The following is a 26,999-nucleotide window of genomic DNA, read 5'->3' as shown; positions in this document are numbered from 1 at the left end:
GAACAGCTCAAGATCAACGAAAGTGGAAGGGAACTTGTGTGTTGTACAAGGGAAATCCTTCTGCTTAATGGAACCAGTTGAAAGCCATACACAAAATCCCCGTTTCTATATGGAGACCGTATAGAATGTCCTTGGCCTTGGTCAGACAATGAGCAGAGGGAGGAAGGCAACAGAATGGTCTGGAGGCAGCAGATGGGGAAGAAGGTAACTAGTCATCACCAGGGATGGAAATAACATTATTCTTTTCTGGGAAAGCCTGCACATCCTTGTGGCAGAGACTGTAAGGCTCACCAAACCTTTCGTTTCCTCCTCTGATGTTCCGTTTCTCCCTTGAAGTTTGTGTGGGACCATGTGACTATTTCTGGTCAATGAAATACGTGTGCTGAAATGATGTGTCACTTCTAGGTTGAGGAGGTAAAAATCTCATCCTCCATATTCCAGGCTCTCCTTGCCCTCCCTGGATATTTGAGTAACTCTGTGGAGTTACCCAACCTACATGACACATGCAGTGTGAGTGAGAAATAAACACTGATGTTTTCAAGCCACTGGGGCTTGGGGTTGTTCATTACAGCAGCATAACCTAATCTATACTGAGTTGGAAAATCTTCCTATTGATAGTAAGCTGATGAGTTTCAGTGTTCCATTTCAAAATCTCTAAGCTGACTCAGGAAAACTAGGAGCAAGGTGAAGGGACAAGCAAATCCTCACCCTGACAAGTAGCCAAGGCTGAGCAGAGACGTAGGTGAGTTTTACCTGCAGAAATTGTGCTCCCCAATCCCGTGGGCCTCAGCGTCCTCCATAAACATGTTGTACTTCTCCTGCAAGAGGAGGTGGGAGTTCCAGTAAAGGCACGTGTGCTGGTGGATGGTCTTACTCACTCTCCCTCGGTAAGAGTAGCCGTCGTCAACGTAGCAGTCATCAGGACCTCGGAGAGAGCAGGCAAGGATGTGAGAGCTGAGGCCAACGCGTGCCGCACCCGGAAAGGACTTGTCAGCTGTATCAGGTGTGAGAGGACTGGCCTAGATACAGATCACCCTGAGATTCCACCACAGGTCCCAGAAAGAAGGTGGCTTGCAAATGTTCCACCTTCAACCCAGTTTAAAAACACAATCTCATGGGGGTTGGGGATGGGAACTGAATTCTTTAATTTTGGCTCAAACAAGAACTGGTGCACTGAGGGGCATTGAGGTAGGTGCATTGAGGACTGAGGATGCCCAGATGTATTTGACTTGCCTACATATATCCCCGTTGATTACATCCTTTACATGGAGCAGGACACACCCTATGCCCTTTGGTTGGAAGGCTGAGGCAATAGCAGCGCTTGGGAATCTTGACTTGAATCCTGTTCTGCCAAGTCCCCAACAGATAAAGGATTCCAGAGGCCTCCTGTGTGGCTCTGAGATTCTGGAGAAGTGGTGGTAGAGACCCATACCTATTTCACAGAGCTTCCCCTTGAACTGGTCAGGACAGGCACAGGTGAACTTGGACCTCCGCCTCTGCCGGGAGCAGGTGCCACCGTTTTGGCAGGGATTTGGCCTGCACACAGGAACCACTGTGAACACAGGGAGTGGGTCCAGGAAGACTCTTTAGGAGGAGTTGCAGCTACATCTGAGCTGATGAGGAGATGTTGGTGGCACCTTTCTGGTGTCCATCCTTTCACAGAAGGTGGGTCACCAAAGGGGAAAGAGACCCACTGGCATGCTAGTAAACATACACACACACCCTAAGGATGTAAACAAACGTGGGTGAGACAGTATGACAGAGGCCAGCAAAAGTGAGTATATAAGCAGACACGTCGTTCAGTGAAAAACAGCAAGATGCATGGACTGAGCAGGAATTTGGGGCCAGTCTGAGCTAGACTGAAACTTAGCTCTGCCCCTTGATAGCTGTGTAACCATGAGCAAGTTAGCTAACCTCTCTGAACTTCAATTTCTTCATCTGTAAAACTCTTTCTTGTAGTGTTTTTGGGAGAATGTGAGAGAGAATGTAAGTCTCCTGGGACAATGCCTGACTCGCAGCAGTGGATAAATATACATGACCCGTTCTAGGAACAGACTCGGAGAAGGCAATGGCACCCCACTCCAGTACTCTTGCCCAGAAAATCCCATGGATGGAGGAGCCTGGTAGGTTGCAGTCGATGGGATCACTACGAGTCGGACACGAACTACGAGTCAGACACGAACTGAGCGACTTCACTTTCACTTTTCACTTCCATGCATTGGAGGAGGAAATGGCAACCCACTCCAGTGTTCTTGCCTAGAGAATCCCAGGGATGGGGGAGCCTGGTGGGTTGTCGTCTATGGGGTCGCACAGAGTCAGACACAACTGAAACGACTTAGCAGCAGCAGCAGGAATAGACTGGGGCTTACTTCCTAGCAGCGGATTTCAAGATGATTTTTTTTATGGGAAGGCACACAGACTGGTCAATTCCCACTGGACTCTCCAGGGATAGTGAATATTAAAAAGTCTTCGTTAAAAGGGCCATCAAAACTTTGGGTTGGTATCTGGACTTCACACAGTAGGATACTGACATCCTAGGCATAAGTCAGGGTAGAGAGAGCTTAGCATAGAATAGGCTTCCAGAACTTACCTCTGGAGCAGTCTGAGCCCCTGTAAGGGTGTTTGCAGGCACAGCGGTGGTAAGGAGGACTCTGAGTAATGAGACAGTCTCCCCGGCCACAGGGGTTGGTTTTGCACTTGTTTTGCACTGTGGGAGACCAATAGAGAAGTTTTGCCAGGTACAGGATGTTATTTGGGGCACATTTTACATTGAAAGGTACTTGCACAGTACAATATTTAGGAGGTGGTCCTGGGAGAGGTGGTGATGGTGACTGGTAGAGCATGTGCCCTTGTCCATGGTTCTGAAACACCATGCTACCACCCCCCCGCCCCCATCCCTCACACTCCCCCCTACCCCAAGAAAATTTCCCTCATCCTTGGGTCATGGATGATTGCTTCCCAGTTCCTTAAGAGTTCCTACTGCTCATAGCCTTTATTATTCTATCTTTATGAGCACTTTGATAATTTTAAAACTTCAACAAATCCAAATGGATCTGCAATTTGAGCTTCTCCACTTTATGCTGATTTTATGTTCCATTTACAATTTTGTCACTCTTCCAAGAAGTGGAGGATAAGCTCAGATACTGTGCTTGTGCCTGATTTCCCAAACCATCCTGAAGCATTTATTTAGACTTTGTGGTGTTGAAAATGATAGGACGGACTTCCCTGGTGGCCTAGGGGCTAAGATTCCATGCTTCCAGTACAGGGGGCCTGGGTTTGATTCCTGGATGGGGAACTAGATCCCACATGCTACAGTTAAGAGTTTGAATGCCACAACCAAAGATCTCACGTGCCCCAACTAAGACCCAGCACAACCAAATAAATAAATGAATATTTTTTTAAGAAAATGGTAGGAATAATTGAAAAGGGCACAGAGAAAAGAAGTCAACCTCAAAACCCTCACTGTCTCCCCCACCCCAGTTATATGGTCACTAGATAGGATGGAATCCAGGTTTTCTCTAAGGGTATAATTGGCCCAAAAGAATTCTATTCCCAATACCTTATCACCTCATGCTATGCCCACAAGAGGTCACTAAAGGCAGACACAGCTTTTATCAGAGTCTTCATGAGTGAGGATGGCAGGAAGAGAGAATCAGGCCCCTGCTGGAATCAGGCCCCAGATCTCTAATTCCTGCTCTTCTCCCAACTAGATGTGTGACCGTGTACAAGTCCTCTGTGTACTCTGGTCTCCCTTTCTCTAACAGGATTGGGCCTTATGTGCCCTGAGCACCTTCCTGCTCCCCTATTTGAGAACACTGTTCTGTTGAAGTTGGTCTAAACACTCTCAACAACAGTAATAACAAGCCCTGATCAGGATCCAGTTTTTATCTCCTCAGTGTTCTCATCTGTGGAATGGACATATTAGTCCAATCTAACACGTGGGGATGAGGACTCAGGAAGATGTTGCCTTGACCGGGCTGAGGAATCCTTTATGCATAATATAATATGTGTGGTTTTCAGCCTTTCCATGGGATTTCTGAGAGCCTTCATTAACCCCCTAGAAAGTGCCTGTTATTCAACTTGGAGGAAAGAGTGGATCTGGTGAAGGTACACTCACCATTCTGACATCTGTTTCCAGAGAAAGGGTCCGGACAGCGGCACGTGAAGGTGGCCCCACTGACGAGGCAGTCCCCACCATTTGTACAGGGGTTGGACAGGCATGGGTCTAAAGCACATGAGCAGAAGTCAAGGTTTGCAATGAAAAGCAGGCAAGACACCCCACTTCGCTCATGGGATTTCTGCCTCCTGCCCCCAAATAAAAGAGGAACTACAGAGCCAGTTATCAGGGAAAGGGGGAAACATGCTTTGCCCTTAAAGATCCAGGAACACTGCCATCACAAGGGCAGAGGGAGGGATTCGGGTTAGTAAGAGGAGAGGCGAGAAGGAATCGTGCCTGTCTCCCTCGGCCTGGCTTTGGATGGGGCCTTTCTCCTGGAGTAACTCCCCTTTCCCATCATCACTGTCTCTCTCCTCCCAGTCTCGCTGGGAGTGCCACGGGGTCTGTCTCTGATGCTGAAGGCATTTCACAAGCCTGAAGACCTCCCCTACTCCCAGTGCCCAGGGGTGGAGGTCAGGAGCGGGGAACGAAAACCCACCCCTAATGAAACACCAGCCTTCTGAACATCAGGAAAGAAGACCAAAGGCAAGAGGGGGACAGAAGAATTGACGGCGAGGAGGAAATGACCCAGTGGCCTTCATCTTTCTTCAACTACTTGTTCAGTTAGATTTTGTCATATTTCATCTGTGCCTTTGGCTTTTCATGGCTGTCTGAATGGATCTTCCCTTGGGGAATTCTTTATCCTTCTGTTCACACACATTGTTCTTTGGTTCAGGAACTAGGATCCCTGGGCCTGGCTCTTGTTTTGATGGTCCCTTCTGATGTTCCCCTGATGCCCCGGATCTTGGCCCTGCCTTCCAGGCCACTTCGCAGTTACACAGCTTTTATTCCAGCTGCTAAGTGCTTTCCATTCCTTCTCCTGGTTTAGTCACGTGCCTGTGCTTAGGCCCCGCTTCTCATTTTCCTTTCTGTCCCTTTGCGTGGGTTAAGAAGCCATGGAAACAAAAACAAAGGTGGCCGAAGCACATGTGTGAATACACGCATGCACACGCACAACCTAACAACCGTGCAAAGCTTCCAAAGAGCGGAAAGAGAAAGGAAGACACAGCGCAGCTGAAGGGGAAGTCCCAATGCCAGCTGTGCATTAGCTACAGTCTGCTGCCTGACGCTAACCGAAATTCTTCTGCATAATTAGGACCCGCATGTCATGAAAGCTCTGGGAATGACTTTGAACATGACTAACCCACAGGGTCGGGAGACCTGAATGACGATGCACTAACTTGCTGTGTGATCTTGGCTAAGTCAGCTCCCCTCGGCCTCACTTGCTTCCCCTGTCATTTGAGGATGGAAGAGATGGTCTCAAACAACCTCTCCAGTTTTCACAGTATATGATTCTAACTGAAAAAAAAAAAAAAAAAAAAAAAAACAACCCAAAAAGCCACTCTAAATAACTTTTTCCAAAACCTATTTTATGATCCCATTCAGCGAGGAGGTGGTGAGCCCTTGCATGTGGTCATATGTAAACTCCCTGCTGGGTGGGCTGCTCTCCTTTCGGGAGGGCCCCCAAACAGCTTTGGTACCCACCATCCTCTTCGTAGTACCAGTCAGGGTTGTCAGAATAGGCAGAGGTACTGCTGGCGTTCTCTTCCTGGTTATTATACTCTTGGCTGTACTCATACTGGTCAGGAGTCCAATCTACAGACATGGGAACAGGACAGAAGAAACCCTAATTGTTAGACTTAAAGAAGCCACCATTTTATTTCACTGAAAACCCCATTTTCTGAAGATTTCTAGGTCCTAAAAGAGGCTTCCTGTGTCTTTTCAGCTCCTGACACTAATAGGGTGTATAGAAGGGGTCAAGCATTGTGAATTTTCATTTGAGGGGGTTGTTATGACCCAGTGATCCAGTACTGGCACTTGGCAAGGTCAAGAGTACGTGATTGGAAATGGGAAGAAGATGTCAAGTTCTGGCTTTTCGCTAACCATGACCTGGGACACAAGCCAACTGTGTTCTCGGTGCCTCAGTTTCCTCACCTGTAACAGGAAGATGACTGGGGTCTAGGAATCCTCCAAGTTGCTATACAGATCTGCCCAGGGTCAGATCCAGGGGCACTTGGATGCCTTGTTGGGTGGTTCTATGAATGAAATTTCTCAGTGGGACTTTACCAGTCACTTCAGCTCAATCAAGTCAAAGAAATTTGTCACCTCCCTTTCGGTCACAGCATCAAACTGCTCCCAAGTTATTTCTATAGAGTCATCATAACCGTTAATATTTACTGAGTCTTTACTGTGTACCAGGCTCGGTACTAAGCATTTTACATGAACCATCCCATTTCATTCTCCTGAAAATCTAGGAAGTGTATTATTATCTCTACTTTAAACCACACACTAATAGATGTAGCTTATGAACAAAGGCAGCTTATCTCCGCACAACCCCTAAAGTGCACACTCTCCACTTCTTCAGCAGGCCTCTCACACTGCCTCAGAGAATTCACACTTGCCCTTGTCAAAGGGGTCCAGTCATTCCCACTGCACATCCAGCCTGTTAATTAGGAATCACCCAAGAACAACCTTGAGAAGGTTCACAGATCCTGCCCACTGAGAGAAAGGGCCGTGTGTGGCCTTGGCCATGGTGGTAAATCTCACACTAGACCAGTCCACTGGGGAAAGCAGGTGTGTGTAAGGCTGGACCCAAGCTCTTTGTTGTCCGGGGCTTTGGAAGATGTTGGTAGCTCTGCAACTGACAGAGAGAAGTTTGGGATTTAGGAGAAGTAGGGTTGACTTTGCTCTCGCCAGCTGGTAGGAGTGTGGCAAGCCGGCAAGCTGAAGCTGCAAGAAAGCCCTCCGGAGATGCATATGATAATGACGTAGGGGCAAATGCAGATAGCCGACTTGAAAGGGCACTCCCACAGAGCCAGCTGATGGCTCGGAGGATGCCACTTTACCTAAGCCTGATTATCAATCACATTATCTTACTGGTCTCTCAGTCATTCCCTGATAGTCTTTATCGCTCTAGCCTTTGAAAAATCGACTTTTGCACAATGGCTGTTTTATATTTCCCATTAAAATGGAACTATCTTTTTATTTCCTTTTTGAATACGCCAACTCTGGTTCCTTGCCAAAGTTTCACCTCATTTATCACACTGTCAAGTCAAGACTCCCTTTGCTTCCTCATTATTTCGCTCGAGCCGCTTTTCCCCACTATGAAAATGCTCCCAGAGGAGGCCACCTTCCCAGGCAAGAGGATCTAGGTTGAAGATAAGGCCATTGTCTTCCTGGGGCAAATCAAGTTTCTTTCCAGCTAGCTTAATAAAGTAGAGAAAGAGAGGGAGAGTGTGAAGGGAAAAAAATGTTTTTCTGAATTTGACATGAAAGATTTCAAACTGACATTTTTCAGAGACAATGGGTTTGGTAATGAGATGATGGCCCCATTTCTTTCTTTCTTTTTTCTTTGGAGAATTGATTTTTGTTTTCCAACAGGTGTTTAGAGATCAGCACCTTCGAATTGCTCCTGTAATTTCTCCCATCACTCCCACAAGTTGAGGGTCAGACTGGCTGATCTTGGTTAGACCATTGCAGATATTTGGAAATGAGGGGAGGTTTTTATAGATAGATGGAATGGTATGATTTTTCCAGATGACGAGGGATGGATGAAATGTGTGCTGGAGGGCTTTGACTTGAATCCAGCTCTATTTACAAGGCCTCCTCACCCCTCAGTGAAGCTAAGGAGGGAATGAAACACGTAGATATTGATTATCATCCTGCTAAGCAAGGCAGTGTGTGTGTGTGTGCTCACTCGGATCCGACTCTTTGTGACCCCAGGGACTGTAGCAGCCAGGCTCCTCTGTCCATGGGATTTCCCAAGCAAGAATACTGGAGTGGGTTGCCATTTCCTTCTCCAGGGGGTCTTTATGACCCAGGGATCAAGCCCACGTCTCCAGTATTGCAGGCAGATTCTTTACTGCTGAGCCACCAGGGAAGTTAAGCTGGGGGCAGGGGTTGGGGGACACAAAGTAGATTTTTTACTATATTGGGGTCAGCATCCCTGACCCTCACATTGTTCAAGGGCCGACTATATCATGTAGTAATAACAAACAGACCCACATAGCTTGATTAATATTCAGTTGCTGGTGGGATACAAATTCTAGATACTAGAACTCCTCAATGGCTCAGCTGATTGCAGAATTTTAGGTTGCATGGCTCAATCTCAGAGGGCATAGCTCTTGTACTTCATATTTAACATGGTCTATCTGATTTGTTTCCTCCAACTGCATAGTTGGCTTCTTAAGAGTAAGAGCCATGTCGGTTCCTCTCTTTCGCTCCACAGTGCCCAACACAGAGCCCTATTAGCCCCTGACATATGTATTTGATAGATCAAGCTTTCCCTCGGGGGCCAAGCCTCCCTTCCTTCTGATCAGCCGACACACGGTGGGCACACGGCTCTGCCAGCAAAGATGGTGTCTGTCTGGTTTAGAGTAAACAGAGAATTCAGGAGAGAAACTGTGAGACTTGGGTCATAGATATTTGGTGAAGACAGTGCCTGATGAGCTTGACAGCAGTATAGACATTTGTCCAAGGGCTTACCTGGGGAGAGAGGGATTGCATGCAGCCCGACATGAAATTTGGTTCCATTGGCAGATTTTAAAAAATCACTCCAGGTTCAAATACAGATTATCAGAAACTTTCTCTAGTCTACAGAAAAGGAGAAAGCTTTGAGGGAAGAATGGGGCAGCTGTCAGAAGTATTTCATATCAGGTATAAAAAGAAACCCTTGTGGATTTGTCTAATTATCAGAGTCTGCTTTTAGAATTTATCAGGAAGAATGGTAAGAGTATCTTAACTCCAATAATCCAAATAAGAGGTTATTACACACTCACTATTTTCTATGTATTGGTGACTATACTAAATAAATGTGATTTCACACAATCTGTTTAACCTTAACAAAACAAAACCCTAATGGCATAGGTCTTCTTATTTCTATTTCACAGAAAAGGAAAAGTTAGGGCAGAAGGAGATGATATCAGAACCCCAGTCTACCTGACTCCAGTCTAGTTTGCTTTTTATGAGCCCGGGAGCCTCTTGTGGGTTTGTGTTTCCTGAAAGTCCATGGGTTTTAGCTTCTAGGAAGTAACATGCATTGGGAAATCTCCTTTGGCACGTGCTCCAGGTCCCTGGACTGGGATTATCGTGGTCCCTACAGAAAAACTCCAGAGTTCCTAGGATGGGGCTCTGCAGCTGTTTGGGTTAAAGAGCTCGCCAGATGTGTGGAACGGAGTAGAAATCCCTGGAACGCTGTCCCTGTTGGCACCATCCATCACTGTGGCACAAACCATTCCTCCGAGGGCCGCCCCCAAACCCCAGCCCTGTCAGCCTGCATTTGACGCTTCCAATCGGCTGACAGGGCAAGCCCAGCAGAGACCCTTGCTGGCAGGTGGCAGGACAGCTGATGGATGCGCTCAGCCTGTGTTGCTGGGCCCAGTCTAGCCGGCTTTGAAGAGGCATTTCCATAGGCTTGTGGGCTGTTGTGTCACCTGCTTTGGGGAGATGGGCAGAGTCTGTGTTGTTTGATGGCCACCTCCTCTGCCACCCGTTGGGGACTGTGTCCTGGCCCCGTCTGTGCCAGCCAGGCCGTCACCACGCACTGACTCCAGCAGGATCAACCACAGCAGCAGCTTGCCCATGGACATGAGCACAGTGTATCTCTGGCCCCACATTGTCTAAAGATGGCGGGGAATCTGACAAAATTCCATCAAAGTATAACCCTCAGATGAAATTAAATCAGACACAAACAGAGGAGTCTTTAGAACCTAACCTGTTCTTTGCAGACAGACCCAGTCACGACATCTCACCTCATTCCACAGCCACAGGCTGACCGAACACCTTGAGAGGGACTCGGAAAACTGTGGGTGGCCTGCTCCAAGGTCCCTTCTTCTACTCACTGAACTCTCAGAAGCCATTGGCAGAGTTCTTATAAAGTCCAGAAGCTCAGCATGTTAAATTCCACTCTTTCCACTCCCTATTGCTGTTGTTTAGTCGTAAGTCGTGGCCGACTCTTTGAGAGCCCGTGGACTGCAGCACGCCAGGCTTCCCTGTCCTTCCCTGTCTCCTGGAGTTTGCTCAAACTCATGTCCATTAAGTGGTTTTTCAGCCTGTGCTTGAATACCACCAGGGATGGAGAACACACTATTTTCCAAGAGCCCCAAAGCCCACTGAGATTTTTTTTGAGAACTCTGATGATCTACTATTTGCAGATTAAATCTGACACTATAGTTTCCAATCTGTTTAATTAAAACTGAGAGCTTTGTGGACGCAAAGTCCCTTTTCTGTGACGTCTGTTCAGCAGAACCACTGCATATAGTCCACGTTCTTTACGCTGTTCACTGCACAATCCAGGGCATCGTAAACATAGAGTCATTGTAGATGTCTTTTGCAACTTTCTGGCAGGTGGCAGTAAAGTGTGTTGAGGTAGATATCCCTCTTAATTCCCACAAAGGCTACCTCATGGACTAAGGGTGGGGCTGCTCTTCAAATACATGGAGAGTGAGGTCCCTTGAGACTTCAACGTCCTGTTTCTTCTTCTGTGTGACCACACAGTTCTGCAGCTGTGTCTCCTGGACACCCAGACTACAGCAGCCCATTCAGTGGTGCCTGAGAAGTTTTGTGCAGAAGGCTGGGGTGGGGGCAGCTCATCCCATCTCTGGACTTTGGACCTTCCCTGGATTCCACATGTGGACACTGCTGGTCTGGCCATCCAAGGGAGCCCTCCCTGAAATACGATCCTTCCAAGGAATTACATGTTGTTGAATTCAACACTCTCTTGTGCTTTGAGCAAAGACCCCGATCCTTTCAAACCCCAGCATGCCACACTCATGTATATTTCTTACCAGTTTCACAAATGTTCCCTAAGCACATGGGGTGGGATAAGGTCGCTTGCCTTGAGCTGGCACAAGTCTGTCTGCCCATGTAGGGCTTTGCTGCCAGAGAATATTGACTGTCAAGCTGAATTTGACCCAGTGCCATCTTTGCTCCAAAGAGACCCTTGATCCAAAGCTGAGACATGACTGTAGTCTCCTTGTGCCTGGCTCATGTCCTCTGCGGGTGACCAACATGGGGCACTACCAGTGGGGGATGCGTTCTACCCCCCAAGTGAAGTAGTGAGTGGAGTTAACTCCCTTGGGTCTCAGAGCAGCAAAAACAGACTCGGACCTGGAGACAGAGACCCACAGGGGACCAGATGGCAGGAAGGAGCAGCTGTGCTCAGCCCAGGGTACCAGACAGAGGAAACAGGATAGGGAGAAGGTGAGAGGCGGCAGGTGTGTCTGTGAGAGAAGAGCTTGTGTGAAAGAACACTGAGGAAACAAAGCCTGTGGAGGAGCATCCCAGTGGGGCTGCTGGTGGGAGGCCATCAGCAGGGATGGGCCAGCCTGGAGCCTGCCTACATGACACCACCCTTTCCACAGAGAGATGCCGGCCTGCCACTGATGGAGTGGAGAGAGTAGGGTAGCCCAGGGCTGCATCCCTGGAGCCATTGCTCAAGACATCCTCCCTTTGCCAAGGCAAAGTGTCTCATCTCAGCATTAGTAGGCTGTGTGACCTGGGGCAGGTTACTTCCCCTCTCTGAGCCTGTTTCCTTCTCTGAGAAATGAAGGGGTTTAACCACTTCAGCAGTTTTTCTCTTGGAGTCCTGAGGCAACATCAGTCAACTCAAAATTGTGTGAAACACTGTTTGTGGACACATAAACACCCAGGAGTATATTTCTTTGGGGAAATCCTCAAAGGGGTCCAAGCCACTTCCGAAACATTGGACCCCTGGGGGCACACGCACACTCACATCCCTTTTCTCCATCCCAGAACCAGCCTGTGGGGTGAGCAGCCCCAGGGCAGTCTGCACACTCACCTGGGTCCGGCTCTGTGAGAAAAGACAGCAGGGAGAGCTGAAAGAGAAAATGACAGAGAGAGGAGCAAGGTTGAGTTCTCTGAGCTGGTTGGGCTCTTTCCTGAGCTCCCGTGAGCTGAAAGGGGCTGTTTTGGGGTCATAGCCAGGGCATAGCAGCACTAGGTACTTTCTGATGGCTGGGGGCATGGGAGTGTGGACTGGAGAGAGTGGTAGGGCCTATTTGACCACGCTCCCCACTCTTTCTGTGCTGGTTGAGCATCCGAAACATCCCTCTTCTCCTCAGTATGGATGCAGAATGCTTGCACTTACCTGTTCCCAGGGTGAAACCTGGCTGCCCAGGTACCGACTGTTTTCTTAGTTACAGCGATCACCATGTATTGTGTGTCTCCTCTGCCTGACTATACACTGCTGCATTTAACTCTTACAACAACCCTATGAAGAGGTTGCATTAGCACCTTCACAGGTGAGGAAATTGAGTTTCAGAGGTCACACAGCTGTGAGAGGATTCACATTTATGCCCATGTCTAGGTGATTGCCTTAGACTTCTCTGGTGGCTCAGAGGGTAAAGAATCTGCCTGCAATGCAGCAGACCTAGATTCAGTCCCTGGGTTGGAAAGATTCCCTGGAGAAGGGAATGGCGACCCACTCCAGTATTCCTGCCTGGGAAACCCCAAGGACAGAGGAGCCTGGTGGGCTACAGTCCATGGGGTTGTAAAGAGTTGGACACAACTGAGCGACTGTCACACAACAGCTCTTTAAGGTTGGAGATGGACAGATGTTTAAACTCTCCAGTTGCTCCTCATTGTTCTTGGAACAAAATAGGAACACCTGCCATGACCTATGAACCTCATCCCAGACCCTTTTCTCCAAATGTTGTTTCTCTCCTGATGCTCCAACTAGACCTGGGTTCAAAATGGCACCAGCCGAGCTCTTCCCTCCTTGGGGCTTTTGCAGTTGTTCCTTCTGCCTAGATAGCTTGCCCCACCATTCCTCCCTTGCCTCCATGTCAGCTTGAATGTCATCCTCTCTGCATCTTTCCTGCCTCCCCCATCAGTATGACACACCCCAGTGGTTTTGTCTCTGCACCCATTCATTTCCTCCATGGTGCCCATTACTGCTTATAATTTTATATGTGTTTATTTGCATGTTATCTGTTGCTCACATCAAACTCTGATTCTCTAGAAAATCAAGGCTCTTTCTGTTTCACCACTGATGTATTTAGCCATTATCCAGCAGTGTTTGGCATATGGCGTGCCTCAACATAGGTTTGCTGAAAAAATAGATAATGGTAGGAATAGTGTTTGCGTTGTTCTTAAAATGATGTCAGTCAGTCAGTTCAGTCGCTCAGTCATGTCCGACTCTTTGTGACCCCATGGGCTGCAACATGCCAGGCTTCCCTGTCCATCACCAGCTCCCAGAGCTTGCTCAAACTCATGTCCATCAAGTCCGTGATGCCATCCAACCATCTCATCCTCTGTTGTCCCCTTTGTTTTTAAAAGGCAGTACATCAAAAAAAAGAGAAAGTGTTATTTATTTAATAGGTGGAATATTTCCTTTCAGTTAAATCAGAGATCAGCAAAAAAAAAAAAAAAAAAAAAGCTCTGAAGCCGAAGCCAGATTGTGTTTTTGCCAATAAAGTTTTATTGGAACATGGCCCCTCCCACCTGCTTGTATACTGACTTTAACTCTTTCCATGCTATAATGGGAGGACAGTTGTGACAGAAACAGTATAGTCCCAAATATTTCCTGTCTGGAACTTTACAAGGAAGGTTTGCTGACCTCTGTCTTAGGAAACAGGAGCTCCGTCTTCTGACAGGCTTCCCTTTGGTTCTCAGTGGCCAGGAAGCTGCTGTCAGTATGATGTATTTTCCTGGTACCCAGTCTAGGCAGTTTCGTATATTTGCTTCCTCCACCTCCAGCAGAAGCTTCAGTTTTCTGTTTCACTGTAGCGCCTTCAGTCATTTTTGGGTAAAATGGTAAGAAGAAAGAATGCATTCGACATGGTGTACGAAGGGCACAACAGTCTAGACAAAAATGCTTATCCTGAATCTGCTCATGAAGAACATGACAGACAGAAAGCGTGGGCTTTCTGCAAAACAGCTAGCCTCAACTCTGCAAGCCTGTCAGTGTCATAAAAGATGAAAAAGATGGGAAGATTGTTCCCTATTAATGAGACTAGAGAGACCTGACAACCAAATGCAGCGAAGGATCCTTGATTGGATCCTAGATTTAAAAAAAAAAAAAAGCCCTGAAGAATATCATTGGGACTATCTGGAAATTTGAATATAGACCTAGGTTAGACAGTATTATTGTGTCAATGCTGAGTTTCTTGAGTGTGATAATGGAAGTGTGGTTTTATAGAAAATGCCTTTGTTCTAAGAAGGTCCTGAAGCAGGGAGTGGGATGGCTGCAATTTAGTTGCGAAGGATCCAGCAAAGCAACCAACTAACCAACCAACCAGCCAAAGCAAATGTGTGTACATAAAATCAGGGCAGAAAGCAACATGGCAAACGATCAGTGTTGCATCTGTCTGGGTGAAAAATATTCACTGTATTATTCTTTTCACTTTTCTAGAGGTTTGACAAATTATAAAATAAAAAGCTGGGGAGGAGAAAGGATGCAGAAACAGAGGTCATTTGCTGCCCGGAGTGCGCCTGTTTTGGAGAGGTGAGAGCAGGTCGGCAGAGGAATGGCAGGCTCAGGGCTCAGGGTGTTTCTGGCCCTGGGGAGTGTCTGATGTTGATACCTCCGGGCTTGGGTGCCAGGTAGGTGCCAGAGAAGAGGAATGAGGGGACCCTGGAACAAATGTTACCCCCTCCTTCAATCTTATCCTCGTCACAGCCTGTCAGCTCAGCCTTGATCCAGTCCTTTGTCTGTCTCTTCATCCCTCCATGAAGCTGTCTGGAGGCCAGGGCCTGTCCCTCTCTACCGGCCTTCATCCAGGCCTGCAGGACTTATGCCAGGCCAGAGCCCCACATTTTAACTGGAAACTGGAGCCTGAGGGACAGCTGGGTGCTGCACTGCTCGTGGCCAGCAGGTGGCAGACGTGCCCTTCGCAGGAGTTGGAACCGGAGCTGGAGCTCAAATGGAAACTAAACAAAAAGAAAGCAGGACCTTCCCAAGCTGGGGGCCCTTCAGATCCCTCGGGCTCTGGGAGTCTGAAACAGCTGCCTCCCAGCTGTGCACCCTGGGCTGATGTCAAGGGGTCCCAGGGGTCCGAAGCAGGCCCACTTATTTCGTGAATCACTGGATCCACCCACAGAAAAGAGGCTGTGGTGGAAACGTGGATACTGGCAGTCACACCACCAGGCTGGACCAAACCAGAAAGGCCACAAGAATCGCCAGTTGTTTGCGCCATACACCTGGATCCTGTGGCTCACCTGGGTGATGGCAGGGCATGGGGATTGTGAATAGACAGCATCTACCTACTTTCATCCCTATAATCCATTCTGTTCCTACAGAGAGAGACAGGGAAAGGATAAGAATTCTTATTCCTGGGACTTGTAAATCCAAAGAGGAAGATCACTGGTGCAAAACAAGGAGAATGGGGAGAAGGAGGGGGACAACTATGATCTCAGTTCACATTTATTAATACCTGACAGTTGCCAAGGACTGTGCTAAATGTTTTATGTGCATTTTGTCCCTTTTATTGCACATAATCTTCGATAATTGGAGTACTATAATTATGTCCATTGCAGACGTTAAGTTACCGAAAGTAACTCAGCTAGTAAATGCTGGAGCCAGAGTAGAATGGAGCCAGTCTTATGCCAGAGCCATTGTGTGAGGGATGAGGGACCCACCGCATGCAAGCATGATAATGAAGGAAGTAGGAGAGCCACCCAATCCTAAGAGAGGCAGGGCACTCTCTGGTGAAGAGATTGGGCCCCTGTCTTTGGAAAGTTTTTGCAGGTCCTACCCAGACTAGCTCAGGCCTGGCAGACACAGAAAGGGCCGCTAGGCTCCAGGGGCATCCAGGGTAGGGACAAAAGTCAGCTGGAGCCTCAGCCAGTTCACTGTGACAAACATGTTTCAGCAAACATCTCCACCCAGATCGAAAGGCGCACAAGCTACTGCCTGCTTCTTCCGTCATGTGTATCCCCAGTCTCACCATGGCTGAGTGCTCACAAACTGCCCAGCTCCTCTGAGAGGGCTAGGAATAGCTACTTCTGGCACGTGGGAAGGTAGACGTTTTGCAGTAGATTCATTGAGACCCCTTGAGATCCAACTGCTGGTCCATCTCTAATCAGGCTTTCACGATGGATCCATGCCTCAGGACTTTGGCCTTCCCCAGTTGGAAGGACTGATGCTGAAGCTTAAACTCCAATATTTTGGCCACCTAATGTGAAGAACTGAGTCATTGGAAAAGACCCAGATGCTGGGAAAGATTGAAGGCAGGAGGAGAAGGGGATGACAGAGGATGAGATGGTTGAATGGCATCACTGACTCAATGGACATGAATTTGAGCAAGCTCCAGGTGTTGGTGATGGACAGGGAAGCCTGGTGTGCTGCAGTCCACGGGGTCACAAAGAGATACGACTGAGCGACTGAACTGAACTGAACTAAACTGAGTTAGAAGCAAATTACTAGCAATGTTAACATCTCACCCCCTTACCCAGTCACCAGTGAGCATAATATGGTGTCTTCTAGGCTAAGGATAGTTTTGGGGGGAAGGCGGCTGGGGGGAGGGGGGCGCAGAGAGAGGGATCCTGTGACTTACAGCATAATCTTCTTGGGGGTGGAGGGCATTGTGGTCTAATCTCTTCTGTCCTATCTTTAATCTAGTGATTATTTCAACACAGGCTCTTCCTCTACTTTTGACAATTCTAAACCTTCTAGAAAACAAAACAAAAAAGCAGAGACTAAAAGTCTGTGTTGATGGTCTCTAGGAATTAACTATTAGGACATTTTCTCAGAAGGCAGAATGCTAAAGAATTGATGTTTTTGAACTGTGCTGCTGGAGAAGACTCCTGAGAGTCCCTTAGATAGCAAGGAGATCAAACCAGTCAATCTTAAGGAAGATCAACCCTGAATATTCACTGGAAGGACTGATGCTGAAGCTGAAGCTCCAGTATTTTGGTCATCTGATGCAAAGAGCCGACTCACTGAGAAGACCCTATGCTGGGAAAGATCAGGGGCAGAAGGAGAAGAGGGTATCAGAGGATGAGATGGCAGGACAGCATCACTGGTGCAGTGAACATGAACTAGGGCAAACTCTGGGAGATGGGGAGGAACAGGAGGCCTGGTGTGCTGCTCCATGGTGTCGCAAAGTCAGACTCAACTGGACGACTGAACAGCAAGAACAACACAATATGTTCTCAAAGGACTGGGAAGCTGTAGAGCAAAGAGCTGGGGCTAGACCTGACCTCTGGGGCTAGAACCTTGGCTTAGAATGAGCCAATAGCGGAACAACCTTTCACCTGGTAGGTAAGATTGGAACTCATACCCCAGCCATCTCTTTCTCTTTGGATGTTCTTCCAAGCCCTGGTGGTAGACCAGATGTCACTACACACCAGGGAAGGATTTGCATTGCTCCTAAAGGCAGCTGGAGAGAACTGCATTGTGGCCATGTGAAGCTGCAGGGCTGGAAAGCGAGCCACGAGCAGGAGTGCACAACACAGCAGGGCCTGTCCCCACTGCTGGACCAAGCGCTCAGTGTTGGGGTAAGAGGTGGAGGTGACAGAGGACAGGGGTTGCCAGTATTCCAGTCACCATTCCAGCTGCTGCTTCCTTCATACCATCCATCTGCTCTGGCCCCTGCCGCAAACATAAGCTATGTCCTGAGATGAACAATTATGCAAAGCCTCAGCTATTTTTAAAAAATTGTAAAATATATGCACCATACCACTGTTTCATTTTAACCATTTTTAAGTATACCATTAAGTGGCATTAATTACATTCACAGTATTATGTAACCATCACCACTATCTATAGCCAAAACTTTTTCATCATTCCTAACATATAAACTCTGTATCCATTAAATAATAACTCTCGGGCTCCCCTGATGGTCCAGTGCTGAAGAATCCACCTTGAAATACATGGGACACCAGTTCCAGCCCTGGTCTGGAAAGATTCCACATGCTTTGGCATAAATGGGCCCAGGAGCCACAACTATTGAAGCCTTTGCAGCTATAGTCTATGTTCTGCAGCAAGAGAAGCCACCACAACGAGAAGCCCAAGTACTACAGCCAGAGAAGCCCCCAGTCGCCACGACTAGAGAAACCCCGTGCACAGCAACGAAGACCCAGCACAGCCAAAAAATAAGTAAATAAATAAAAAATTTAAAAATAACTCTCTTCCTTCCTCCTCCAAGCCCTCAGTAACCTTTATTGTACTTTGTCACTATGAATTTACCTAGTCTAGGCACCTCGTATAAGTAGGCAATGGCAACCCACTCCAGTACTCTTGCCTGGAAAATCCCATGGATGGAGGAGCCTGGTAGGCTGCAGTCCATGGGGTTGCTAGGATTCGGACACAACTCAGCGACTTCACTTTCACTTTTCACTTTCATGCATTGGAGAAGGAAATGGCAACCCACTCCAGTGTTCTTGCCTGGAGAATCCCAGGGACGGGGGAGCTTGGTGGGCTGCTGTCTATGGGGTCGCACAGAGTCAGACATGACTGAAGCGACTTAGCAGCAGCATGTAAGTAGAATCATACAATACGTGTCTTTCTATGACTGGCTTTATGTCACCACTATTCATGTTTTCAAGGTTCATCCATGTTGTAGCATATATCAAAATTTTTTCCTTTTTATAGCTAAATAGTATTCCATGGCATATCATGGTTTATCCATTCATCTGCTGATGGACACTTGGGTTGTGATATCCTTTGCCTATATGAATAAGGCTGCTATGAACATTGGTGTACACGTAGCTGTTTGAGTCCCTAATTTCCATTCTTTGGGGTTGATATTAGAAGTGGAGTTGCTAGATCACGTTGTAATTCTATGTTTAACTTTTTAAGAAACCACCATGCTCTTCCACAGTGGCTGCACCATTTATTTCCACCAGCAATAAATGAGAGCTCTGATTTTTTCACATCCTCACCAATACTTGTTATTTTTCATTTTCAAAGGGTTCTAGGCATCCTGATAGGTGTGAAGTGGTGCCGCTCCGTCCTTTGTGGTCAAAGGAAATCTCATCCTTGCTTTAGCACATGAACTATCCATCCATTGCACATGCGCACTGCTATCCTAGCAGTGGCTTCACTGTGGCTTTGCTTTCATCTGGAGCTGGAGGGAAGGAGGGAAGGTTCTAATGGGAAAATTCGAGGCCAAAGGAGAAGCAGCATCCAGTGGTCCCTCTGGGTGGTCTCCTTCTTGGGACACTGGGCAAAGCTGTTTATAGGACCACAGTGATGAGCCAGGAGGTGAAGGGGAGCTGGCCCAGACCCTTTACATGCAAAGGAGGAAGCTCAGGCCCAGTGGGATGACGCACTCCTGTAAGGACATGAGGGGATTGGGCTGGGGAGGAAGTCAAGGCTGGATCCCTTCACTCTGAGGCAGTCACCTGTGCCCGACCCAGGGCCACCTACACCACCTCTGCTCAGTTAGCTGCGGACTGGACTGCACAGCATTTGCAATCGGTTGCTCTTCACATAAGCACTTGGTGAGAGATACTGGTGCAAATGGGTTATCGCAGGAGCTTGCAGGGAGGGAGCCAAAAGATCAGGCATGAGACCATCCAGTATGAGGAGGTTGGAGAAAAACACATTTCTGGATGCGATCATGCTCTTGGGAGCCCACTGAAATGGCAAATGAATGAACAAAAGAGTGGGTTGGCCTTGTGTCTGAGGCCCACCACATGGGCACAAGCCCCAATATTCCCCTCCTCCGCCAGTCAGTTCTCAGGAAAAGCCCGGGGCTTCCCAGGGAGGTGGACTTCCCTGGTGACTCAGATGATAAAGAATCCACCTGCAATGCAGAACTGTTTTTGATCCCTGGGTTGGGAAGATCCCCTGGGAAGGGAATGGCAACCCACTCCAGTAATCTTGCCTGGAGAATTCCATGGACAGAAGAACTTGGCGGGCAGGTTATAGTCCACCGGGTCATAAAGAGTCAGTCGCAACTGAGCAACTGTCTCTCTCACTTTTTTCACTTTCCCAGGAAACTAACTTCCCACAAATGGGAAACAGTTCCATCCCCGAAGCTGTCTTTACGTCTGTGTTTTCCCTGGTGTGGCATGTGAACTGCTGCTGGTATCCAAGTTGATTCGGGTGGTGCCTGGCCAGGGGAGACATCACGTCAAAACACAGCGTGAGAAAGCCATTTCCTTCTCAGTTTTACTGTAAGCTCTCCCAATCCCATAACAAAGACAGACTGGGGTGGTGCTGGTAAGTCCTTCTCCTCCAAAGTGAAGTATTAGTTGCTCAGTCATGTCTGCCTCTTTGTGAGATCATGGACTGTAGCCCACCAGGCTCCTCTGTCCATGGAATTCTCCAGGCAAGAATACTGGAGTGGGTTGCCATTTCCTTCTCCAGGGGATCTTCCCAACCCAGGGATCAAACCCAGGTCTATCTCATTGCAGGTAGATTCTTTACCATCTGAGCCACTCTTCCTAATCTTCCCTCCTACCAAGAAGAAAGCAGAGTTCCGCGTGGAGTTTTAGAATGACAGCTGCAGCCAGTTGGAATTCAATATCATTGTTTCCTTTTCTTTGATTTTCCAATTTATAGTAGTGACAGTTTCCTTTCAAAATAAATCTATTTAGGTTGACAGAAAGTATTAAGAAACTAGTCTGGGCTTTGGCAAAATTTCTGAAGATGGATTCATTCATGACTAAAGTTTTGAAAGCCCTGAGCTAACGGGCTAGCCATCTAGCAAGACTTGATCCCTCTCGTGTTGCAAAGAAAAGCTTCAGGGATTGTTGGAGAAGCTTCCAGGTGGGACTGACTTTTCCTCCTGCCTGAAGCTGGAATCTGAGGCCACTGTCCCTCTGGACACGTTCCATTCCACATTGAAGGTCTCAGTCGTTTCAGGGTAGTGCCTGTCACAGCAACCTCTAACACAGAGGTTATGAATTTGGGACCAGCATCAAGCCATCCTGGGTTTGAATCCCAGCTCTGTAACCTCACGGGGCAGCCGTCTGTGCAGATTATTTAATTTCTTTAAAGCTTAGTTTGTTATCTGTTAAATGAGGATGACAGCAGTCCTTACCTCATGGAGCTGTGGGGAAGCTATACATGAGGTAATAAATATAAAGCACACAATATCTGACATATAGAAAAGACTTAATAAGCTTAATAAATACTTGCTACAGTGATTATTAGCCATTGTTGTCAATATGTTAAAAAATTTTTTTTTTTCAAATTATGAAGTGATTGAGGAGAGCTCACTCAGCAGCACAAACTCTTCCTGGAATTTGTTCGTTGGGTCACAAGCACGTCACACCAACCCCCTCCCCCCATTTTTCCTGGGATCTTTGCCAAGTCCTAAGCCAGGAAACCTTGTTATATTAATTATGAAGAAAAAGCATGTTTTATTTAAAATCCCGGCTGCCGAATATTCTGCCATGCTGTTTCTTTCTCTGTGACAGCAGAATTGCTTTTGCATTTAGGAAACTCTAATGAATTGAAAATATAAATATATCTGTGCCTACACACATACGATTTCCTGCAACCTGATTTCCCTAAATAACAGCGTACACTACCAAAGCTAATGAGTTGGACTTGTGCTTAGGATCAGGTTTTTTTAATATCTATAGGTACATGCAGTGCAAATCAGTACTTATCTTTTCCATAAGACTTTGAATAGGTTACACAGCATGAAGGAGGGATGTCTCCTATGCCTGAAAGAGACCCTGACATTCTGGAGCACTGAGGCTTTGAAAAGGGCGGTTTGTGTCTTCTCGTCAAAGCCCTTGTTTGGTCCTGGGGGCCATGCGGTTATGGATTCTTGAATTAATCAGACAAGGAGCCCTGTAACTTGACCACCCGAAATTGACTCTAATATTTCGGCATCCACAGTGTTTCTGAACAATAATCAGACAAGCATGCTCTCTGTGTTTCTTTCCTTGTTTGTCTCTCTCTTTCCAAGGTGGAACTGGACAGGTAATGTACACCCATCGAACAGAGACAGTGTCAAAAGTAGAGCATGCTGGGACCTGGGGGGCCTGGGGTCTTCAGTTTCTAATACCAGAAGCCGTAGTTCCTTGTCCCCTCGGTGTTATATAAGAATGGAAGCCTGTGTTACTAGAAAGTCTGATTTTCAGGAAAAGCTGGGGTCTGTATTATTATATGAGGTGTCCTGATTCTCAAATGTCACCAGCAATTGAAAGGAAATGAAAACAGTCTTCAGGTTGAACTTTTACCTGACAAACAAAACACGGGCTGTGAGCAACATGCATCCCAAGCCACAGATTTGCAACCTCTTGTCTGTGCAGATATTTTTGTGACTCTCCACCTAGGAGGATTCTGGAGCCCTAGAGTTCTTGAGTTTAAATTCTATAGGGTTTAAAAAGCTAAGAAATGGGAGCAAACACGCATTTTAATTGCAAGGCCCCCTGCTGAGGATGAGCTGAGATAAACAGGGCAAGCCTGACAAGCCTCATCCTCTAGCTTCTGACCCTGGAAGAAGTCAAAGTGCATTACAGCTGAGCCCAGGAGCACCCCAAGTCACCCTCAGAACCGCAGCAGGAAAAGACGTCAAAGCCCTAGGGACAGGGCACATAGTCAAGCAAACCTCCCGTGATGGGTGAGGAGTCACAGAGCTGAGTCTCAATTCTGGCTGGGAAGTTAGGTCACCATCTTTGGGCTGGCTTCTCCTTCAGAAAATGGGAATAACAATATGAGATGTCCTGGGGATTTTGTTGTTTAGTCGCTAAGTTGTGTCCAACTCTTTTGCACCCCCGTGGACTGTAGCCCACCAGGCTCCTCTGTCCATGGAATTTCCCAGGCAAGAATACTGGAGTGGGTTGCCATTTCCTACTCCAGGCAATCTTCCCGACCCAGGGATTGAACTTGATTGTCCTGCATTGGCAGGCATTCTGCACCACTGAGCCACCAGGGAAGCCCCTGTGCTGGGGACAGGTGTTCAACACTGACAGGTAAGGAAAAAACAAATCTAGACCAGACCAGGAAGGCACTATGAAGGATTCCCTGGAATCTATGGCAATATTTGACCACGCTTTTTTGGGATCATGATACCTGAATATAAACCTAAGTTACAGATGAGCCCACAGAGAAGTCATCATAATGTTTGTGGTATAATCTGAATGCATAGGCAGATTTCCGGGCATCTCTCCAGTGGGCAGCAATGGGAGACCTGTGACTGCTTTTGTTTAAACTTTCAGAGGCACAAGGAATCTGTGCCTGACGCTTGACCCAGCAACGGGCCCCTGGTCTAAAAGCCCCCCATCCCTATAGGAAGGATCATACCCCTAAGGCCATATGTTGTTGTTTAGTCGCCAAGTCGTGTCTGGCTCTTTGTGTGTGTGTGTGTGTGTGTGTGTGTGTGTGTGTGTGTGTTTTGTGTCTGACTCTTTTGCGACCTCATGGACTGTAGCCTCGCCATGTTCCTCTGTCTATGGGATTTCCCATGCAAGAATACCGGAGTGGATTGCCATTCCCTTCTTCAGGGGATCTTCCTGACCCAGGGGATGAACCCAGGTCTCCTGCATTGCAGGCAGATTCTTTACCATCCGAATCACCAGGGAAGCCCCCCTAAAATTAGTTACTCAGTTGTGTCTGACTCTTTGTGACCTCTTGGACTGTAGCCCACCAGGCTCCTCTGTCCAAGGAATTCTCCAGGCAAGAATACTGGAGGCTGTATGGACTAAAGAAATCTCATCCTCAGCCAGGGCCCCAGGCAAGAGACCATATCCAGACAGATGGAAACCAGCCATAGTCTGAGACTCAGCTCTGCCACCTCCTAGTTTGAGAACACGTTCCTCAGTTTCCTGCTCGGCAAAGTGGGAGCAATAACAGTACTTCTTTCTTTTCTTTTTAAACTTTTTACTTTGTGTTGGAGTATAGCTGATTAACAATGCTGTGATAGTTTCAGGTGGACAGCCAAGAGACTCAGCCAAGCATGTACATATACCCATCCCCCCCACATTCCCCTCCCGTCCAGTCTGCCACATATCATTGAGCAGAGTTCCCTGTGCTATACAGTAGGGACTTGGTTATCCATTTTAAATATACCGGTGTGTACATGTCCATCCCAAACTCCCTAACTATCCCTTCTCCCCATTCTTCCCCCTGGCAACCATAAGTTCATATTCTAAGTCTGTGAGCCTATTGTTGTTTGGTAAAAAAGTTTATTTGTATCATTTCTTTTTAGATTCCGTGTATAAAAGCTGTAACATGCTATTTACCCTTCTCTGTTTGGCTTATTTCACTCAGTATGACAATCTCTAGATCTATCCATGTTGCTGCAAATGGCATTATTTTGTTCTTTCTTCTGGAGAACTCAAAAGCCAATGCCTCAAAAGCACAGCGCACAGCACACAGGATTTCTCATTAAATGGCAGTTTGTTATTACTACCTACGTTGGGGCAGGAGAAGCCACCCTGTCCATCCGGCTACGTGGTTCCTTCCTTCCTGGTGATGTCTCAAGCTCTCTAAACATCCGAGTGAGTTGGCCACTTTCCCCTGTATCTCTGTGTATTGGCCTATGGAATGCAAGCCACTCTCCCAGTCACCTGTCTGGCATGCATCTGAAGTAAGAAAACATTCCAAAGCCCTGAATCCTCTCTTTGGAATTGACTAAGCTCGTTGCCTAAAGGCTAGTTCTCATATTTTCTCTTTTATCCATTATTGACTTACAATTTCATTGCTAACCCTAAAAATTCACTAGGGCTTGCAAAATAAGAATTTGGGGAGACTGTTATCTTTTGCTGAACTTCAAACAGACTGCATCCACTCTCTTCCTTGCCTGCAAATTTTAGGATTTAATTTCTTCTGAGTGGTACTTTCCCTGGGCCCTTTGTGAGTCTAATAATTTCCATCGCTTTTTTCTAGACCTGTGCTATTTCTGTAGGGTCTTAGCCTCAGACATTCAACAGCAATCAGTGATGTAGAGGGTTTGATAACGACTGATCATTGCAGCCACACCACACACACACACACATATACACAAGTTATCATTGGGAAAGAAAATTCTTTCCAAGATGAGTCATTGGCAGCTTAATATGGTACTAAGGTAGGTGTCTGTGTACAGTTTACGAAAAGGGGAGGAGAAGCTGCTGTTTTTAAGGCATGCTAATCAGAAAGCCTAGAATCTAATCTGCTTCCTGCAGGTAAAGCTCTATGGAGTGAAACTGGAAATAAAATGCAAAGCTATTTAATATGATGACTGTTATTTCAGTTCTCATCCGTTTCTTGTACGTTACTCACCACCCCCCTCCACCCTAACAAAGGTGAGCCTTCTTTGATTTTTATAAAGAACTCGTGTTCACTTTGGAAATTTCAAGGGAAAAGAGCTCACATTTATTGAATGTGAGCATGCATTGCCCCGCTTAATCAGTCACGACCCTTCCCAAATCTGGGGGAGATTATCAGTTGATTTGCAGTAGAGGAAACTGAGGTTCACAGAGATGATGTTATTTGCACAAGGTTCCACACCCAGAATGTGGCGAAGCTGAGATTCAAACCCTGGCTTCCAAGCCCACACTCCCACCTCAGACCACCTCCAGCATGGAACTTGAGAGGTGTGAGGTCTGGTGAGGACCCCCCTCATATGCCCACAGAGACCCAGCTAACAGTCTTGGACTAAAGGGCACGAAACAGGAGCAGACACCACCATACCTCATCTGCTCCCTAATGTCTTGAGTCCCCCATGTGAGAGCCCCTGATGTAACTTTCCTTCTCCACTTACCACGACCTCCTGGGCCCCTGCGCACCTCTGTGCCCTGTTAACTACAGCTACAATCACAGGTTGATGCAAGAAAAAGTCCTGCTTGTGAAGCTTCTCTCCAAATTCGATCCACCTAAGTAAAGCTGTTGCCAGCAAGATTCTCCTCTAGGGTCAAAGTAGGGGGATTCTTACCCTATTGTCCCCCAAAGAAGCTGGAGAACTGGGTATGCGTGTCAGCATGTACAGAGAAAGAGTTGGTAGCTTTCAGTGGCTTCCCAAAGGGATCTCTGGGTTCATATCAGACAAAACATGCTGCCTTAGTGGATTTTTTGGCTCCGATTCCCTTAGTTGGAAGTTGTTCATGGAGACTGCTCCAAGATGACTCAAGTCAATTGCATGGCTTCATGGAACTGGCCACTTAATAGCAACCAACATGAAAGACCTGCTTTAGAGCTCGAAATCAGGACATATTCGACCTGGCAACACCAGTCTTTCACAGCTAAAGTTTCTCATTGCTCCTGGCCCAGTGGGTTTGGTCTTCCTAATAACCTCAGAGCCTCTCAACACCAGATATTTGAAAAGAACACTTACCCCGAAGGCTGTCTTTCCCGCCAGAACCATTAACAGCAGAACATGGAGATCAGACATTCTGGCAAACATCTTTGTAGTTTAAGAACTCTTGTTTTGCTCTAACTACAATTTCTTTTGTTGTCTCTGCCTTTGGGGGGGAGGGGGGAATGTCAGTCTCCCAGGATTCAGGAACAAATGAAGAGGATGCAAATTATTAACTAGGCATCAAATACTGTTTAATGTTTAATGTTTTGCAAACCAACTATCTTGATTAAACAAATGGTAACTTTGGGGCTGGGCTGAGTCATGGGGTTGGTTTCTTTTCTGGAGAGAAAGTCTCCAAAGAAAGCAGCAGAGATAAAGTGCCCCTGGCTCCTGGGGGTGGGGGCGGGATTGCCAAGGGTTCAGTGCAGAAGGCCCCACAGTTCACTAGCATCTCAGTTGCAGGATAAAAGCCTGGCCAGAGTGAGGCTCCTGCCACAGGCCTCTGACATTGCTGACTCGATCAGAATGTTAATAGAGATCTGATTCATCAAATCGCTAACAGAATTAAGGCATGGATAGGCTCCTAATAACATCACGCTTTATATTCATGAAAGATAAATTAAAGGATGCAAAACTGC

General features: G+C 47.1%; 1 protein-coding gene across 1 annotated transcript in view; it reads right to left on the bottom strand.

Annotated features, from left to right (window-relative positions):
• The window catches only part of HABP2 (hyaluronan binding protein 2), a 35,500-nt gene extending 8,921 nt beyond the window's left edge, over nucleotides 1-26,579 (bottom strand). The window contains exons 1-7 of the mRNA XM_086377059.1: nucleotides 26,398-26,579; nucleotides 12,015-12,051; nucleotides 5,702-5,812; nucleotides 4,118-4,225; nucleotides 2,591-2,707; nucleotides 1,433-1,552; nucleotides 754-925 (exon numbers count right to left, since the gene is read on the bottom strand). Coding sequence (XP_086233185.1) covers nucleotides 754-925; nucleotides 1,433-1,552; nucleotides 2,591-2,707; nucleotides 4,118-4,225; nucleotides 5,702-5,812; nucleotides 12,015-12,051; nucleotides 26,398-26,466 — 734 coding nt within the window. The 5' untranslated portion in view covers nucleotides 26,467-26,579. The remainder of the gene's footprint in view (nucleotides 1-753; nucleotides 926-1,432; nucleotides 1,553-2,590; nucleotides 2,708-4,117; nucleotides 4,226-5,701; nucleotides 5,813-12,014; nucleotides 12,052-26,397) is intronic.
• Between the last annotated feature and the right edge of the window lie 420 nt (nucleotides 26,580-26,999).

This window comes from Bos grunniens, chromosome 26, assembly GCF_055505025.1.
Source record: "Bos grunniens cultivar Pamir isolate PY7600 chromosome 26, Bosgru_T2T1.0, whole genome shotgun sequence".
NCBI classification, from domain to species: Eukaryota; Metazoa; Chordata; class Mammalia; order Artiodactyla; family Bovidae; genus Bos; species Bos grunniens.
The sequence above is the reverse complement of the archived record's forward strand: the minus strand, read 5'-3'. Positions and strand labels throughout refer to the sequence as shown.